The sequence below is a fragment of the Fulmarus glacialis genome, unplaced genomic scaffold (assembly GCF_000690835.1).
Source record: "Fulmarus glacialis isolate BGI_N327 unplaced genomic scaffold, ASM69083v1 scaffold11111, whole genome shotgun sequence".
In the NCBI taxonomy this organism is placed as follows: domain Eukaryota; kingdom Metazoa; phylum Chordata; class Aves; order Procellariiformes; family Procellariidae; genus Fulmarus; species Fulmarus glacialis.
The window spans coordinates 19,965-38,973 of record NW_009190967.1 but is presented as its reverse complement, the minus strand read 5'-3'; the positions used below and the strand labels follow the sequence as shown (position 1 = coordinate 38,973).

Here is a 19,009-nt window from a genome sequence, read left to right as displayed (position 1 = left end):
TTCCTGCAGGGCCAAACAATAGCCCTACATTCTTTAGGGACCATAGCTAGTCCAAGTTGCAGGAGTTGAATAGTGCCACAGCAGCTAGCACACTGCTCAAACAAGACTTTCTAGTTTACTGTTCAGAGCAGCTTAGGAGAGTTCTCCTAATTTGATTTCTCATAATTCCATTCTGGAACAGTTGTGGAAGGAAGCCATCTCGTTTAGATCCGCTCTTGACAAGTCCTGGTTAACCCGTAACTCATCTGTGAGCATTTTCTAGATGTTTAGAAATGGTATACCTGTTTTAGTGTTCTTTTAAGATTTCTATCTGATCTAGCTAGTATGGAAGTTCCCCATTTCTTACTTTCTTCCCATTTTTAGAAGAAGGCATTGTATTTACTTCTTTATTCAGTCCTCTCAGATCTTCCGTTAGTCCTCTACAGTCTTTCAATAACAACCTGCTTCAATACGCCTCACCAGATCTCCTTGTACCCCAGAATGAGTTTACAAGAATCCAGCTGCCTTTTTTTTTTTTTTTTTTAAAAAGTTTAGGCAGAGTTCCCAAATGTTCATGTTAACCATGTTATCCACCCAACTGTCAAGAAAACACAAATGAGAGATTAGTGATATTGGTAGGCCTCCTACTGAAAAGGATAGGAAGATTATGCAAGCCTTTAACACTTAAAAGGTCTCTAGAACACTATTACACCCCCAACGTTCCTGTTAGTTATAGCTCATTTTGCAACTCAGGCTTTTGTTCTTGCATCTTTGTAAAGAAAATATTGAACAACAGTTGAGCAGGTTCTGGCCCTTATAGTGACATATTAAGGGAGCAAAACCACTTGGGAGAGGCATACAGCACCTGCAGGCACTGCTGAACACAAGAAATCAACCTCACAAGCAGGGCTGAAATGGAATACAAGGACTACAAAAAGCATGGCACTGGACAGGAAGTTTGAGAAATCTGTTTCAACAGGACAAACATAAGATACATGATTAAATAAAAACAAAGTCACCAACACTGTAAAACCAAAATTTTGTCCCATGTAGTTCAAAAGTAATTCTAGAGTAAGACAGTTCAAAGCACACAGATTAAACAATTAATTTACTTAAAAAGTTTTAAAAACTGTATGCTTGCTTTGTTCACCTTGCATGAATTCACATTAAAGTACTATTAACGATCCCATTTCTAATTCATTTCAGTTGGTCTACACACTCTAAAGAAATTTTTGTATCACAGATGTGTGAAGTCAGACTTGCATTTCCCAGGACATAACCTAGGTCCTACCATAGCTTCAGAAGCTGAACACAAGGCTGAGCAATATTAGCGATTTGACCCCTTTTGTTTTGCTTTGGAAGAGAAATTCAAACATTCAAAGGCAACAGGAAAAGTAGAAAGACTTCTGAAAATACCATCATCCTGGCAGGAATATGACAATGTAGCCCAGATACAAGGCATATCTGGACTTCTGCCAAACCCATACCACTCTGGATCACAAGGAAGGGAAAGATTAAGCCGTTAAGCCTACTGACAGTTTATGAGTGGTACGAAACATACTCAGGTCAGCAGTTTTAATCAAGGAAGAGACTGTCACTTGTGGTTTCTCTATATTCATTTTGATAACTTCATTAGGTGATTTAGCCTAAGTCAGTTATAAACCACTAGATCAAACTTCAGTCTTCTCTAGACAGTTTAATGGAATTTAACAAAGAACTTCAAATGATGAAAAAAAACATAGAAAAAGCACCAATCATCGTGGCTTGGCAGTGTTGCTTCTTTGACAATCCCTCCTACTACTTTGGGCAGGTGAAGTCAATCAGTAAGACCATTTGGTCTGCCACTGCGGGCTAAAAAATAACAAAAAAAGATTACAGTGGCCAAACACTTTGAGCCTAGATATGGATAAAGGTTGGGTTTTAGTGGGTTTTTTGTTTGTTTTGGTTTTTTGTTGTTGTTGGTTTGGTTTTTTTGTGGGTCTTTTGGGGGAGCGTTTTGTGGTTTTTTTATTTATTTTTTTATTTTTATTTTTATTTTAAGACAACTGTGATTTCCCATCTTTGAAAGATCCAGTTAAGTCGCTTTTGCTTTCCTCAAGGATGTAATTTTGCTCATTATTCGGTAAATTATTACTTTTTCTGAACTGCCTCCACAATGACAAAAACTTGTCACCTAGACCCAGCCATACCACAAAACTGTTTCCCACATCAGGTCATTTTGAGACATCAGGTCATCCCCTACTTATTTTCCATTTCTCTGATGAAAGCTCAACAAAAGAAATAGCAAACTTCACAACACCGTAACTTCCTCAAAACAAGGGGTACATGAATTTGCCCAACAGATAATGTACAGCTACCACTAACGGCATATCTTTTATTAACAGTCTACAGTCACTTAGCTACTTTTAAGATCTGTTTTTAGTATAACATTTAATCCAAGAACAGCTCTAAATTACTTTGGAACATCAAAGCATGGAGGGTAGATCCTTGCTATGAAAGTTAGGCTGAAGCCTCAGAGCCATTGCTTAAGTTACCTGCATGTTCATACAAGTTGAAGATGGAAACCGTTTTCCAACTTTTCTATTTATAAATGCCACTGCAGATTTTGGCAACCAAGTAACTATTGGCACCAGTAGATTTCCATACATCTCACACCCATGTTTTTCTCACATTTTCATTTTCTTTCTGAATTTAAAAAAGGACATTGTTTTCACCTGTTAAATGACAGTGGCAACTGTCCAAAAACCAGGATGAAGGAATCTAGATTATAATTCAATAGCACCAAACATAGCAGTTTCTTTTAAATAACAGCTTCCTTTGTACTGCTGAAGATAAAGGTCATGTCTGTAAGCCTTGCTTATCTTTAGTTCAGCATCATTTTTCTACAGAAAGTATTATCCATTTGGGTTAAAAGCAATATTTCTAATGTAGCCTAATAACTATTACAGAATACAAGCTAAAAGATACCTGTGTGAACAAGCTCAAGCTACCAAATCACTTTTAAAGAGGAGCCGAGAACCTTCTGCAATACTGAAAATAGTGGCCATACATAGAAAGGCCACTGTTTTCCTTCAACCTGCTGATCACAGATCTATCACTTCAGCAGACAGGCATTAAGAAACAAGGCAAATGACATACAATCTATCTGAAACATAAAGTCCCTTATTCCTTCCCCCAGGACCTTCTTTCAGATGACAGAATCCATCCAACAAAATAGTGAGATTTCTGTTCAAAGTCCTTCAATAGACTCCATGTTATTTTTGTGAGCTTTATTTAGCTGGGCAGGTTAGAAGGGCGCACTAGACTTGCAACATTAGATGCTTCTTCACATCAGTGACATGATGTAAAGAAAGGCTTTACTCGTATGAGACAACCTATTGACAGACACCTTAAAAAAAAGGTACCATAGCCACTCAGCCCCCCATCTTCATAGGTTTTGTATTCCCTTCTTTAAACCTTCCTCCTCCTCTCCAACTTCTGTCTTCCCAGATATAGCTGGTATCACGGAAAAATGAAAGCTAAAAAGGAAACTGCACCACCCCTCTTACCCCCTCCAAAAGGGTACTGTTTTGCATTTGCTTAGGCCTGTTGCTTTGTCACCTTTATTCAAAGGCTCCTTGCATTCGAAAAGCAAACATTCACAGGCTCCTAAGGCACTGCTTTGATACCTACAGGACTCCAGAAACCCTTACATGAATCAAAACTCATTAGAGTAGGTTCTCAAGGGGAAAAATGTGTTCTTGGAAGGCTCAAGGGAAGAAGTACTTCTTACTCAGGCAGAAGTGATACTGGCCCAGCTCTCAACCACAATCTCTACTTGTAACCTAAAAAATCACCAACAGCAGCAGGGGCACACTGTACTTGAAATTACAAGCAAAATATTTAATGATATGAAAAGATCCCAAACAACATTAAATAGAAATGTTCTTTCTTACAAAAAGGAAGCCATGGTTTAAACATCTGCCTTGAAAAAAATCTTTTAAGGGAGGTTTTATAGCTCTTCAGAAGTGAAACTGCACATGCACTGAAACATTGCACTTCATATACTGGAATTTACAGTTTTCAGTCAGATTTGAGATCTACAACACACCAAATCTTCTACAAGTCAGCAGCACCTGATGGTAGTTTCAGAATGGTAAGAAACCACCCTGTGGCGCAATGACTTAGGACTTACTTTGTTATCTGCCATACCCTACCGTCAGAAACTTCAGGCTCTACAGCAGCATGGGACTCGTTTACATGTCAGCTGCCACAGCTCACTGTGGCACTTCATCCCCAGCTTAGCTCTAAGCTCAGCAAAGCTAAGCAACCCGCGTCCTATTTCTGCCACCTCCACGATGGTTGTAGTAGTTTCTAGTAGGAGGATGAAGCATCATTGCCTTAAACTATCACAGCTTGCCACAAACAGTATTTGTCAGCTCTCAGGGGTTCTGGCAGCCAGTTCAGTTTCACATCATTCCAAGCAAGCAGATTCAATAGAGCTTACAAAGGAACCACTGCACAAATCTACTCTTACAATGATGCATACAACGCTGACCACAAATAAACTCAAGAACTTACACAGGATCCCAAACTTGCAAGTAGACCTGTCCCATTTCTTCAACAGCCAGTGTAAAAATAACACCCATTTCCCCTTGACCTACTGCATTGGATGCCTGAATTTTTACAAGGAAACAATCAACTCTTCTTGCTACCACAGAGGCTACTTAGGTTTCATTACAAAGTTAAGGGAACATTTCAGAGTCTGTTCTCTTGGATTTGGGGACCAAAAAAACATTCACTTGGGGTTGAAAGTTTAGGCTGGGGGTGCTACCGTTATCTCCGTTACTACCAAAAAAACCTTTTTTCTTGGAAAAGCTAAGTTTACTGTATTTTGGTGATCAAATATATACATTGAGTGTTCTAGCACTGTGAGCATTTCCTAGTGGTAACAGTCCAATGAACAACTTCCCCTTTTTATTTGAGGGGAACAGATAGTACATAGACATCAAAGCTCCAAAGGATTTTGAAAAGAAAATAAAAGAAAAAAAGATTATTCTCATTTGATAAAGGCATAGTTTTGGATTACATGAAGCAAATCTGTTCAGTCCTATATGTGCAAAAAATAGATTAGGATTGCAAAACAGTATGAAGCATATGCAGTTCTTACACATGTGAAATCTACTTCAGATCTATTTCCATCCATGTTTTTGTATAGAATTTTTTTCCATTTTGAAGTAGACTCTTTAAAAGTAGCAACATACACAGAAATTACTAGAAAGATCAGTATTCAAAAAAAAAGATACTCATGCATGCAGACTTACTTGCATTCCCCAGGTGTACTGCAACCCCCATGGAGCAAATTACATCCTTGTTTACACACAGCTGTAAATAGAAAAAGGTTTAGGCATCAGTCTGGGCAGCTAGGTACCCATTAGTACAGCAGCAATCTGGAACTGCTCAGCTAGGGCTTCTGTCATTTAGCCTATTTGTTGCTTGTGCAAAGCAGACTGTCTTTTACCATGTTCCAATAGTTGTTGCTTCTACCTAGCTATGTCACAAAACACAACCCCATTACAACTGTTTATGAAAAATAACTTAAAGTAACTCCTTCAAAAAGTTGCTACCAATAGGTTTGCAGCAAGAGTGTCAGCACCAAAACATTTATCAAATGCAGTTATTTTTTAAACCTAGTATTAGACTGGTATTATGTTGAAAATCCTACGCTTCAAAAGATACACATGACCTTGAATAAGCCCTAAAAATGGTCTCCCCTCTCGTTAACAGGCTTTTTACTGAAAAGGAACAGAAAACAAAAACAAGAAGCCCTCAACAGAAAGAAGAGTATGTCAAGTAATTTTAACGCTAATTACTCACTGAGACTGAAGGCAAAACACAAAGAGATTTGATTGAGTGGTACATTAAAAAGGATGGTACATTAAAAAGATGACTACGCTTGAATTTCTGTTCACATTAAGAGCTATCAAAAAGCTTTCAGCTTTGCATACATTACACTTAAAACGTTTTCATTTGCAAAAATAGTGTTATGAAGGCATTTTTACAGGATTAAAGTCTACAGTATTACTGATATCACCACTATTCAATAAAATCTTACATTAACAGATATAATACATAATTTTGCTTTGAAGTAACACCACCATTAAATAAAGTCAATTAGTAAAAAGATGTTTCACTATTTCGAATCCTAAACTTGTTGTGTAGCCCCCACAGCACACACCTCAAGCAGCACTGTATCCTGCCCTGGGCTCCACTTTTCACAGAGGATGTTTTTTCAAAGATTTGTATTCAAAGGACAAAGTCTGTATGTGTTAAAATTAATATGCTACAGCACCGACACTACATAAATACCTACTGCAGTTTATACCTATTATATATACATTACAGCTAATCTAAAATGAAGCAAACAATACTACCTTGTTTACATTCTTCTCCCATCCAACCTTCCATGCAGGCTTTGTTTCCATTTTGATCACATGTGTAATGACCAACAAAATCATCTCGAGGGCCACAAAATTTATTGCACAGAGCACTGTAGTAATTTTCATCACACTTCACTCTTATTTGTACTTCAAAATGGGCAACAGGACCATTAAATTGTAGTGTCTTCCATCGATCTTCTGGGTTGATCATGCCAGCATGTGCCACTCGTTCTATTAACAAGTCTTCACCTTTTTAAAAAAAAAGGTAAATTCAACAGGTGATAAGTTTGATAGCACACAAGAGCATATAAATTCAAACCCAAAAGTATTCAACTGGTTAAGAGAAAACCTAGTAAAGAAAATGTTAAGATGATAAAGATCTACTGTATAACTGAATTTTCCTTTGCCTTGCAAAGTTCATTACAGGAAGGCCAATTTAAAAAAGTGTCCCAAAGGAAATATTAAAAAACCCTGGAACATAATCCATAGGAAATAGCTTATTTTTCAAGGCAGCCAAACATACCACACCCACATGCTGACAACCAGCAGCTTTATCTTGATCTGAGGCTCTTTTTGCCTCCTTTTTTGTTCTTATAAAATTGCAAAATCTGCATAACCTAGTAGCCAAGTTAAAGTTCTCTGGTGCAAGTTTAATTTTAAAAACAAAGCAAAACACATACTCAATTTGCTGCAAAATTACTAAGCAATAGTAAATGATCCGGTAAGCTTGCGTTATGTACATAAACTAGCTTTTTTCCATTTTATCATTCTCTCTACAGTAAAGGCAAAACATCTTTAACACGCATTTCATAGAACACTTCATGCAGCTAGTATTTGACATTTTGAGAAGAAATATACAAGTGAACCCAGGATTGTCAAGGGGCCATTCTCAACGCTGTATCCTGCTTATCCTTATCCCCAGTGGAAGTACTGATAATTACGATCACTGTTGCAATACACTCTATAAGCATCCTGCCTTGCCTGCACAGAAAGCTGCGGCACTGCTACTGCCAGGCTCCATTAACTGAGACCAAATGTGCACAAAGTATTAGCCGTCACATGGGGCAAGAGGATTCTAGGATGTAAGATTATGCAACTGCCAACACAAAGTATTTTCATTTTTATGAATATCCATTTTGTATTTATCCATTTTATTCTTGGTATAGAAGCTTCAGTACTAGGAGATGAGACGCAATTATAGTCAGTACAATGAAATTATACAATTGCTTCAGTAAATGTTAAGAATATGCAAAGCACGGTAAGGGTAGACAGTAAGTAACCCCAGTGATAAGAGTTTTCAAATGTCTTCACTATTCAAAACTGGTAATATCCTACGGCAAGAGTTTTTCTAGGTGACTCCACAAGCTGCAGCTGGAACTCCAAGCACTATTTAAGGACAAGAAAAAAGTACAGAAGCTCCACTTGTATACATGAATTTCATACCCATTTATGAAACAGCTACAATATTGCCAGCTCAGAGCTTCAGCATCCATTTTCTTTAAATAATAAAGATTCTTTAAAATGCATGTTAAAAGAAATGAAGAACCAAAAACTTGCACACAGCAAGAGGCTGTAATGGCAGTGAAACAAAGTCTAAACTTCAGATTGTTAATAATATAAAACACGCCAAGCTGGTAGCAAGCAATACTAAACTATCATTCTCAGCAATTGTGTTTCACCTACTTACTTTCTAGAACTCATTAACCTAATCGGTTTAGAAAATAAAACCAAAGGAGTGACTGTTTCTCACCTAGGAAGTTACTGACAGCATAGGGGTATCCTGTGTATCTGTTACCAAAGTTGCACTTCCCCCCCTCAGCACGTAAAAGGACTCAAGCAACAATTTTCAGTCACTCCAACATTAAAGGAAAAGGAAAGCTACAGAAGTAGTGGGCTCTGTAATGCATTTTGTTACCTTAACATCTTTTTTCAAGCTTGCTTCTACCATAAAAATCTTTCCTCTTAAAATTAAGGAATATTGAACTAAAAAAAAGCAAGCTGTTTTAATTAAGCATTGAAAGGTTCTCCAATTATTAAGAACTCAAAGTATCTCTCTGCTCTAGTATTAAAAGTGGTATTGCCATGTATAGGCTACAATTCATGCTTGCCTGGACTAGTCTGCATAAAACGTTTTATGGCTAGACAAGACATACTGAAGTCTATTCCTATACGTGAACTCCTCTGTCATCCAACAGCACATGGTCAGCATAAGAGTGGACAAGAAACCTGCAAGCTAAAAAAGGCTGCCTGCATTTTATTTTTGACTGAACAGGATATCTATCATACCACCAGTCACCATTAAAATCTTAATGATTAGATTCAACATCTTTTCACAATCTTATTCTTCTCTAATGACTATTGATCTGAAAACCTTGATGAAAAACTATAAAAGAAAAATGCTGAATCATTGGACGGTCAAGGAATTTGAACAAACAGCAAATACGCATTATAAGGCTATTTTCCAGCTATAAGCACACAAACTCATTAAAAACGGCTGTAACAGCCACTGCTATATAAGTGTTTCCTCAAAGTGCATCAGATGGACTGAAGAACAGGTCCTGAGATTAAAGGAGTGGCTTATATAATTAAAATCTTATCAAGCATCTTCAGGCTAATGCAGATTCATCAGACACAGTTAATCAACTGGAACAAGCATTACAGCTATTGCAAATATACCTGTGAAGGACAGTGAACAGTCCTCTTAATACCTGGGGTCAAGAACAGAGGAAATAACCCAATAGTGTTTGTTTGTTTTTTCTCTAAAAAAAAATAACCAAACTTCATCTTCACAAACTCCTCTGAAAAAGAATGTATTCTGAGTCTTAAGAGCTTTTTCTTTAGCTTATATCAGTAGTAGTAGGGCTTAACAGCCTAAATAAACAAGCCAAATAATTCACCCTGAACCACAAAACGCAGCAGGAAATCAGCTCCAAATCATTTAGTTTCTCATACTAAATTCTTAAGTACCAAAGTATGAGAATTCTGCTTTACTTCAAATTTAAAAATGATCCCAAACAGAAGGTGCATCTTCCAAAGAAATCTGTAATCTCAAGGAGGAACGTGTTTGTCAAGGTTCCTCCTTCCTCCCCCACAATGCCAAAGTGTTTCTGAAGATATCCAGTCTCTCACATTTAACTGTTTCGATGAGACAAATTTGCTCCCTGCATCTGGTTTACCATTAAAATTCACATTAGGAACTCACACACGTTAATTTAGGCCTCAGTAAAGGCAATGAGCTGCAAAACTGAATTTGTCTCGTTATTGGTCAAGAAAGAAGCATCCACTACTCTAACCTCCCCAGACACACACCTCAGAAGCAACAGGGCTTTTTGATTACTAAGAAGTTTTCTACAAGTCTCTCTAGAAAAGCAGATAGTGGCACAGTGTTTGCATAAAAGGAGAGGATGGCTAAAAGGTGGTTCTTTAATTAAGCATCTGATTTTTGGAAGAGGAATCCTTATCTGAAGAGTATTTAACTGTAACTGTGCAATCAGGAGCCATGGCTACATTTAAATAAGAACACTGCTCATCAACACACTAACTTTTAGCAGAGGTCAGACATTCCCATCAAGCCACTCACAGGGCAATACAAAAGGTGATGGTGGTAGCTGTTTGCAAGGAAACACACACGGTAGCATAAAAACTTTATGCCCGAAGGAACAGGAGGTGCCCTTCTCAGAAAGTGTATTGTCTTCAGCCTTTTTCAAGCAACCATTTCAAAAAGCCGTAAGGACAGATTAGTCTCCTACAGACTAACATGAAAGAGGAAGGCAACCACTGCATCCCTGCAGTAGACATGTAGTCAAATGGAAAGTTACTTCACATGTGAAGATGCCAGCTTGCTTCATAACGGCAGCGCTGGGTTAGGCGTTGCCAAGACCTCTGCTATACAACTATTAGTTTGCCAAGTCAAATGACTTACCTGGAAAGTAGCATGAACTGCTGTGACAGATGACAAAGAACAGGCCCTTTACAGACTTTGTATCTAAGGCAGTTTCCTCTCCCCCTCCTCCACCCTCACAAAGCAAACAAGCAGGAACACTGTACTGCCACAAGCTTCCCTCCGAGCCAACCCTGCTGCACTGAGGAAAGAAGTGCAGGAGTAGTTCAGGAATCAGGGTTTGAAAGCCCCTCTTAGAGTCTGTAGTTTGCGGTAACTACTGGGGAAACATTTGCCCTGGCAGACTTGTTCTTGAGATGGTACTTCACAGATCTGCTCTGAGCACCCTTGCCTTGCTTTTGATAGGTGCAAGGAAGAATACAGGATGCTAGGACAATAAAGGGAGAGAAGAATGACAACTGTTGTAAAACCTTCAAGTTGTTCACTGGAAACCCCTCTTTCCAGGTTTTGGGTTTTTTGTTTGTTAAGGTTTTTTTGTTTTATTTGGGTTTTTTTGTTGTTGTTTGGTTTTTGGTGGTGGTGTGTTTTTTTGTTTTGGTTTGGTTTTTTTAAATAAATACCCACTTGAAAGTCCAAGCAGGAACACAGGACCTGCATTTAACTTTCAGCCTTACTCATCCCCATTAAAGGAATGCAAAACCTGACTTTGGAATTAATTAATCAGCTTATAAACAGACTCTGGCCCTTACTTTGATTAATCTTTCTTACAGTAGCAATAGAATACACATGTAACCTGATCCATAGATCAGCTCTATGTTCATATATGACAGGGAGTCCAGCTTTCCACAGATACTCTCTCCACCCCTCCAGGATGCAGATATTGTTTGTCTTTTCTCTGGAGGAGTTGCCATATTCCCTTTCCTATGGTCTTACATATGATTTTTTACTGATCTGTCCCTGGTTTGGCAGATCAGCAGTCCTTGCAGAAATACAAGGGAAGCGTCTTTCCATCTTGACAGATTCACAAGGCAAAACCTACTGGAGGACTCCCTGCCAAGACCACCCAAAGCAAAACAAAAACAAACAAAAAAATCTTCAGCATTAAGGAATTCTTCCTGGAAATCTAATATGCAAGTCTAAACTGCAGCATGGCAAAGCAACAGGTCTCTATCATGGAATCAGTAAATGGACTACAGAAACATTTAACCAAGACAAACATTTAGCTAGTCTTCTGCCAAATTATAGGCCAAGAAAGCCTTCCTAAATTCACATGACAAGCCTTCTAAGTTTCAATACAGCTTAACAGCACCTCTCTGGCAGCGTATATTAAAGGGAAGTTCACCTTCCATTAGCAGTTTCTCATGAGAGCGAAACTGTAATCTGATACTTATATAGACTCCTGTAGTTCATGGACACTGTTAAATTAAGGAGACGGCCCACTGGGCCTCCAAAAGACACTATATATCCTGTTGTCCTGAAGTTCAGAAAAAAAAAAGTTACATCAACCCAAGTAAAAAGATTTGTTAGAGCACGTTAAAAAAAGGCATAAGAAAGACTTAACACAAACCTAAAGTGATTGTCCCCTTAACAAGCGTATTTTAAGAAACCCGGATTTTAAAGCTACAGATTTGCAAGAGGATTCTGCAGATTCTAAGACATAAACATAGCAACTTAGAAAAGCGTTATTTATAAAGTAGCTTATCAAAAAAACCAAAATTCAGCACTTAAATGCATACAGATCTGTTTTGCATATTCACCCCCATCTACAACACCTCGTGAGTTGATCTGCCATCTAGAACTAGGGCATGAGTATTCCAATATTCGCTGTACTAGCTGCCCCTAGGTAAATTATTCCCAAGCTGGAAACTATTTAAAGGAATTAACTTAATCCAGTACTTTTTGAACAAAGCATTTAAGAGGACACCTCCAATCTGTTGCTATGTAGGATGTCTAAACTTATTCAAGATCCAGGCTTATTCTGCGCAGGATACAAGATCTCATTTTGAATACCAGCTTTGGGAAGTGCCATTCAAGAAGGCTGTGGACCAACCGAAGGGTTGCAGCAACATGAATTACTTAGAATCATAGAATCGTTTAGGTTAGAAGAGACCTTTAAGATCATCAAGTCCAACTGTTAACCTAGCACTGCCAAATCCACCACTAAATCATGTCCCTAAGTGCCACATCTACACATCTTTTAAATACTTCCAGAGATGGTGACTCAACCATTTCCCTGGGCAGCCTGTTCCAATGCTTGACAACCCTTTCGGTGAAGAAATACTTCCTAATACGCAACTTAAACCTCCCCTGGCTCAACTTGAGGCCATTTCCTCTTGTCCTATTGCTTGTTACTTGGGAGAAGAGACTGTCACCCTCCTCACTACAACCTCCTTTCAGGTAGTTGTAGAGAGCGATAAAGTCTCCCTTGAGCCCCCTCTTCTCCAGGCTAAACAACTCCAGTTCCCTCAGCCGCTCCTCACAAGACTTGTGCTCTAGACCCTTCACCAGCTTCATTGCCCTTCTCTGGACACGCTCCAGCACCTCAGTGTCCTTCTTGTAGTGAGGGGCCCAAAACTGAACACTGTATTCAAGGTGTAGCCTCACCAGTGCTGAGTACAAGGGCACGATCACCTCCCTACTCCTGCTGGCCACACTAGTTCTGATACAGGCCAGGATGCCATTGGCCTTCTTGGGCACCTGAGCAAACTGCTGGCTCATATTCAGCAGGCTGTCGACCAGCATCCCCAGGTCATTTTCTGCCGGGCAGCTTTCCAGCCACTCTTCCCCAAGCCTGTAGCGTTGCATGGGGTTGTTGTGATCGTTGTGGCCCAAGTGCAGGACCCGGCACTTGGCCTTGTTGAATCTCATACAATTGGCTTCAGGCCATCAAACCAGCCCGGTCAAGTCGAGCCTTCCTACCCTCGAGCAGATCAACGCTCCCGCTCAACTTAGTGTCATCTGCAAACTTACTGAGGGTGCACTAGATCCCCTCATCCAGATCATTGATAAAGATATTAAACAGAACTGGCCCCAATACTGAGCCCTGGGGAACACTACTTGTGACCGGCCGCTAACTGGATTTAACTCCTTTCACCACAACTCTCCAGGCTTGGCCATCCATTACTAGACATGTAAAGAAAACATACCTATTAGAAAAGGTTGAAGGAGCTATTAAACAACAAGACAAAAGAAACTTAATTCTAACAGAGAGCAGGCTCAGGAACAAACTACAAACTTATCATTACTTTGTCTATCATTGGAGACAGAGTATGTTAGGAAAATCTTTAAGTTAGCAAAGTCTGTCAGGAAAATGCAAGGGGGACTGATCCCAATCTTAAGGAAAAGGACCTTGAAAGTCTAACATAGCCTTAGTATCAGTTGAGCTTTGCCAATTTTTTTATGCTTGAGGCATCTTGATAAGGATGGTCAGTGAAGCAGCAGAGAATGGAACCTATAATTAGAAACTGATGGGACATAAACCTTTGCTATCTTAATGTCCAAACACTTATCCTCCTCTATATTGATCCCAGCCAAGATTAAATAGTCCATCATTAACCACAATGAAAGTCTGAAGTTCGCTTAACACTTGTAGCCAAAAGCACTGATTATTTTAAGACAGGTTTGTAAACAATTACCAAAGAGTAGGTTCAAGGTGGAGTCCTACTTTAGCAACAATATGGCAACCAGCACCTTCATACGATTTTGAAGTATTTATACAATAATCTTGTTTTCCGTCAGATCAATAGCCCTGCTCTGATACTGAGCATTAGCATTTACAGACCAAAAATGCAAGGTAACTTTCAGTACTTGAGGACAAACAAATGGAGAAGGAATCATACCATGATTTAGAACACTTTCATCAAAAACATCAAGCATGGTTTCTGTATGGGGAGCAAGAATGCTTATTTGTTTACCTGATGATAAAAAGTATTGCACAACATGGTTATGGGTAAACTGAGGAGAATTTAAAGTGCAACTCTACAGCACAATTTTCCTTTTAAAAAAAAAGGACCTACCATGATTTTTAAACATTTTTTAAAGCTAATTTATTACGAGTCATGTATTACAACCTTCACTTACTATTGTCCATTCTTTTTCCTATGAGTAATAATTTTTCACAGTTCCTAACCCAATATTCACTGCTTGGATTTGTACATGCCCTTTACTTAGATAGCAGGCTTGCATTCAGACTGATTTGGAGGGATGGCTAATTGCAGCAGCATACCATTTCCCCCCTCCCCAGTCTATGTACATACTGCACAGAGTAAGTAAAAACTGCAAGTTTTACACAAATACTCACCAGCTTTTGTATCATTATCCCAATCCCATGCTTCTATTATTAATGTGAACGATCTCTGAAAAGAAACAAGACACCAGTTAGATAGCAATAAAAAACTACTGTTACACACCAGACACAAACAGTGATGTGGAATAAGCAGATATGGCTGCTACAAGAAAGCCAACGGAAAGCAGTTAAAAATTTCACTTCTCTGTTATCATGTGAAAGCCCTTGAGGGCATCTTCTCAAAAGCATGAAACATAACAGCATTAAAAATTGTGGGGCAAAGCACGCCAACAGCAAAACAAAAATATTCCCCCACATACCAAGGACTAAATTATTATTACTCTTCTCCTTCCACTGCATCTAATTCTCAGCTTTGCTCAGCCACAGAAATCCTTTTCAGAAGTAGCCCTAAAAGGTTTGAATGAAGTGAAGTGTTCTGAACATTGGGAAACAGTTAGGATATTTAAGACTTAAGCAACTGAAGACCAAAAAAAGGAATAAAATCAGAGCCATCCTTCAGGAAGTGCACAAAAGATCAGTCTATATAACAGATCTGTTTGCTGTTGTCTAGAAAAATGTATCTAAAGAACAAACACACAAAAATTCACCCTGTATCTATCAAGAATTTAGACTTTTTTCTCATGAAAGGGGTAGTGTGAAAAATGGATCTGCAAAAGACACAGCAGAAACAAATTGTTAAAGGAAGCACACTTGGTAGTATACTTTCCCCTGAGGAAAGAGGAAAAGCATGATTTCAGACAGTTTTAAAATTATTTGGAAAAAACACGAAGGCTTTACTTCACTAAAGCAAGGCTTCAGGCATTTTTCTTGGTTCTATGACCAAAAATGTAGGATAGGTGTTGATATTCAAATACTAAACTTATTTAGGAAAAAGTTACCTTATGCATACATGTAATGTTTATCTGTTTTGAGTTTAACAAGAGTAGCTGTCAAACCCTTCAGCTTTGATAGCTTCCAACTTATCCAAGTTAACATTGAGATTCTTACATGCATTTAAAACCAAGGAAAAAAACCCTCCAAGAACAGAAAGAGTTATTGCACCGCTATCCTAAAACCCTCATGTATACATCTTTGTGCTTAGAGGCAAGCCACACCAAAAAAGTTCATTAAATACAGCAGAGCCAAGCCTTAATGTGCAGAGAATTCACAGGCTAACGATCTATGAATTCACATGGACCTGGGGATGTTCAGCCAAGAAATTAAGAGCACCGTCTTAAGAAGAGGATTATGTAAAAATTCAGCTATCTTTCATAGGGTGCTTAGGACTATTTCACTGTTGCATCAAGAGATGTAAATTTTTACTTCGAGACAGTTCGTAAGTGCTTTGTATGCCCCTCGCCTCCCCACCAAGAAGGGTTGATCACAACACTGAAATCTCCCTATTTTAGAACAGCAGCAGCAGCAAAAACAAGGAAGATCAGTGCAGCGCCCTAAGCAGAAGGGCTCTGCCCAAGGTCCTTCATGACTACAGCAAGGGATCAGTCTATTCAGAAATGCACTTAACTGAGCATGTATTTTTCTATTGCTTAGTTACATTAACATATAAACCATAAGCTATGGCTTTGAAAAATGTTTCTTCTGTACTTTCAGCCTTCAGACACATACTAGACAGGACTTTCCATCATTGAAACAGATAGAGGTTTAGTGGTAAATAGTTAGATTACACTCAAGGAAGGAGGGGAAAAAGGAAGCTCAGCAGTGACCACAATGGACAGAGGCATACTGGGGCTTGAACTGCCTTTGGAAAAGAACAACCAATGGAGATCAGCTGAGAAATTAAAGGCCTCTATTTCTGAGGTACGACACTATAGCACAACTCAACTCCACAAATTTTTTGAAAACAAATGTTAGTGGAGCATTTCAGTAGCTTCACTCTTCAACTCCCTGCTCTCCCCTGCCCCCCAGTCTCAGCATTTAGGGAAGCAGGATAGGATCCTACTTTATTCTGCAAACACTACCTGCCCCCACTCTCCTAAACTGCTACCTGAGAAATGTTAAGTGAATAGTATCAGAAAATAAGTGCTATATAGTATTGCCCTAACATTATCTTCTGGCAATTGCAAGTCTCCTTATTTTGGGTCAAAATTAAAAGTGTTAACCTAGGCACAATTCTGCAAATCAGTGCATGATCCAAAGCTCTGTTATCTGCCGCCCCCGCTTTTAACAACTGATCTTATAACATATCCCTCAGTTTTCCTGTGTTCCATTGATTCGTATTAGAAGTTCAAAATAGTACTCAAGTGCTTCCAGATGTCCATTTATTCATCTCATGTAAGTGCTGGTCCTTCCTACTCCAAATTGGCTGTTGCATCTAACTGTCCACACAGGTTAAGGCAGAAAAAAATTTAAGCTGGACTTGCTTAGTAAACACATCGGTCAACCATGCCTTCCTGTCATTCCACTTGAAAGCAGATTTGTATCTTTGCCTAGGATGCTAGGGAATTTTTGTGGGTAAAGAGAGCTCCATGCAATGCATTGTTCCAGCATGCACATGCTGAAAGGCGTGAATGGGCATAAAGAGGCATTCTACCAATTTTAAGAGGCTTAAAATAAGGAGTCCCATAGCTCCAGTGGCAAATCTGACCATCTAAGCTGGCATAGACTCTGCAGTTGAAAATATTCCTATACTACCTTACAGAAACTTAATAGTACATTACAAGCAACTATGACTGGTGCACAGCGCTTCCAAAATGTGGAACAACGGAATTTCTGGCCAAATAACTGACCTCTGCGGCCCGCACAGCTCGTGCTGCCTCCTGGTGGCAGGCAGGGCAAGGACGTGGCTCTACAAGCCCCACGTTGCACAGGCCCAGTTTCAAGCGTTTGCTTTTACCCTCCTCCCACTGGTGGCCATCAAGAACTATAAGCCCATCTATAAAAAGCTTAAAGAACACACACAACAAAGACAAGACCCACACTACTAAATACTTTCACTTACTGGCATCCCATAGCCTCAGTTTCCCCATGTCTACTTCTGGGCTAACAGGCAAGCACGTGGCCATTTACACGTGAGCAAGCATACAGAGTGTAACATTTTAGGAAAGCTTGTAGTCACACTTGTAGGAGATTAGAGACGTTATTCAAATGGCAGTAAATGGTATTGATAGACAAATGCACATTTACTGTAAAATCAGTTTCAGCTGGGACAGTTCTCAGTTGTGCAACTTCCTGCTTTCTACTGACAGTTACAGAGTCACCCTTCAAAACCCCCTAACAGACATAATAAGAACATAATCAGAAGAGAAACTGATTTTTGTCGCTATTCTGCCTCTAGAGAAGACAGTAACCCAACTTGTTATCCCTTCCTCACCTACAGCTACTCAATAACTTTAAAGAGGAATTCCTCTCCACGTAGCATGATGGATCGTCACGTTACAACTACTGCACCTCAAAACAGGAAACAGATCCTTAACCTACTGGTTCAAAAAACCCCTCTCCCTCTCCCCCCCACCACAAGTATCAAGTCTTGCACTAGATCTACTTAAATTCTTTTGAATTTTGCACTTCACTTTAAAACAACAGCCGAAAACTTACAAAGAAGCATCCATATTACCGCATATGTTCATGGTATGCTGCACTGAGAGCTTTCCAGTTATTGCTCAACTATCAGAAACATTTGTTTGACTATCAAAAACATTTATTAGTGGAAATTTTAATACCCATACACTCACCCATATTGTAACCCTGCCCAATAACCAGAGTAAGAGCTATAGGCTGAGTAACGCTAATAGATATAATTTTTGAAGGCTACTTTTGGCTTACATAATGAACATACTCATTTTATAAAAGCTCTACCATTGGCTTGCATTAGTCCCATGTGTACTCTTAAACAGAAAGTCTAACATGGACTACCCTGCACATCTTCTGCTAGCACCAACTGCAAGTAACTCTTCTGTAGCACAGATACCTATACCAGACAACACCTTTCTTAAATTGTGCTTCCAGAAAATAATTACAGAACTTGCATTAATTTATCTCTTGTCCAGAATCTAAGGTCTACCCATACAGCGAATCTTTAAACCCCTCACATCATCCAGCAGTATATTGGCTCTTTGATATATCTTTAAAAAGAACAGGTTAGCTTAAAAGCTATTTAAGGTGAGAAGTTCTCCACAGAGGCTACTGATATAGATATGTGTGTTCAAGTTCCCGCATAAATTTAACAGAAAACTCTATATTTTCTAACAAGTATCCTTAGAATGCCCCAAATTCATGAGTCTTTTATGCATAACACCATCACACCCGCTTCTTTTCTAACTTGCACAGAACTCTTGTAGGCTGATAGGACTAGCCCCTCACAACAGCAAGACACGCTCATTCCAGTCTGTTCTTGTACATAAGAAAAGCTTTGTAAAGTAGTATCTGTTGTTCATTTCAACTAGTACTAACAAAATATTTAGAAAATATTTTAAAAGTGACCATGGCACAGATTGGGGGGGGGTCATGGGGGTGAACATACAGCAC

At 39.0% G+C, this 19,009-nt stretch overlaps 1 protein-coding gene across 1 annotated transcript in view; it reads right to left on the bottom strand.

The window, feature by feature from the left end:
- The window catches only part of JAG2 (jagged 2), a 48,470-nt gene extending 30,923 nt beyond the window's left edge, over positions 1–17,547 (bottom strand). Inside the window, exons 1-5 of the mRNA XM_009586516.1 lie at positions 17,484–17,547; positions 17,272–17,417; positions 14,540–14,594; positions 6,393–6,647; positions 5,283–5,343 (exon numbers count right to left, since the gene is read on the bottom strand). Of these exons, the coding sequence (XP_009584811.1) occupies positions 5,283–5,343; positions 6,393–6,647; positions 14,540–14,594; positions 17,272–17,417; positions 17,484–17,547 (581 nt within the window). The remainder of the gene's footprint in view (positions 1–5,282; positions 5,344–6,392; positions 6,648–14,539; positions 14,595–17,271; positions 17,418–17,483) is intronic.
- Between the last annotated feature and the right edge of the window lie 1,462 nt (positions 17,548–19,009).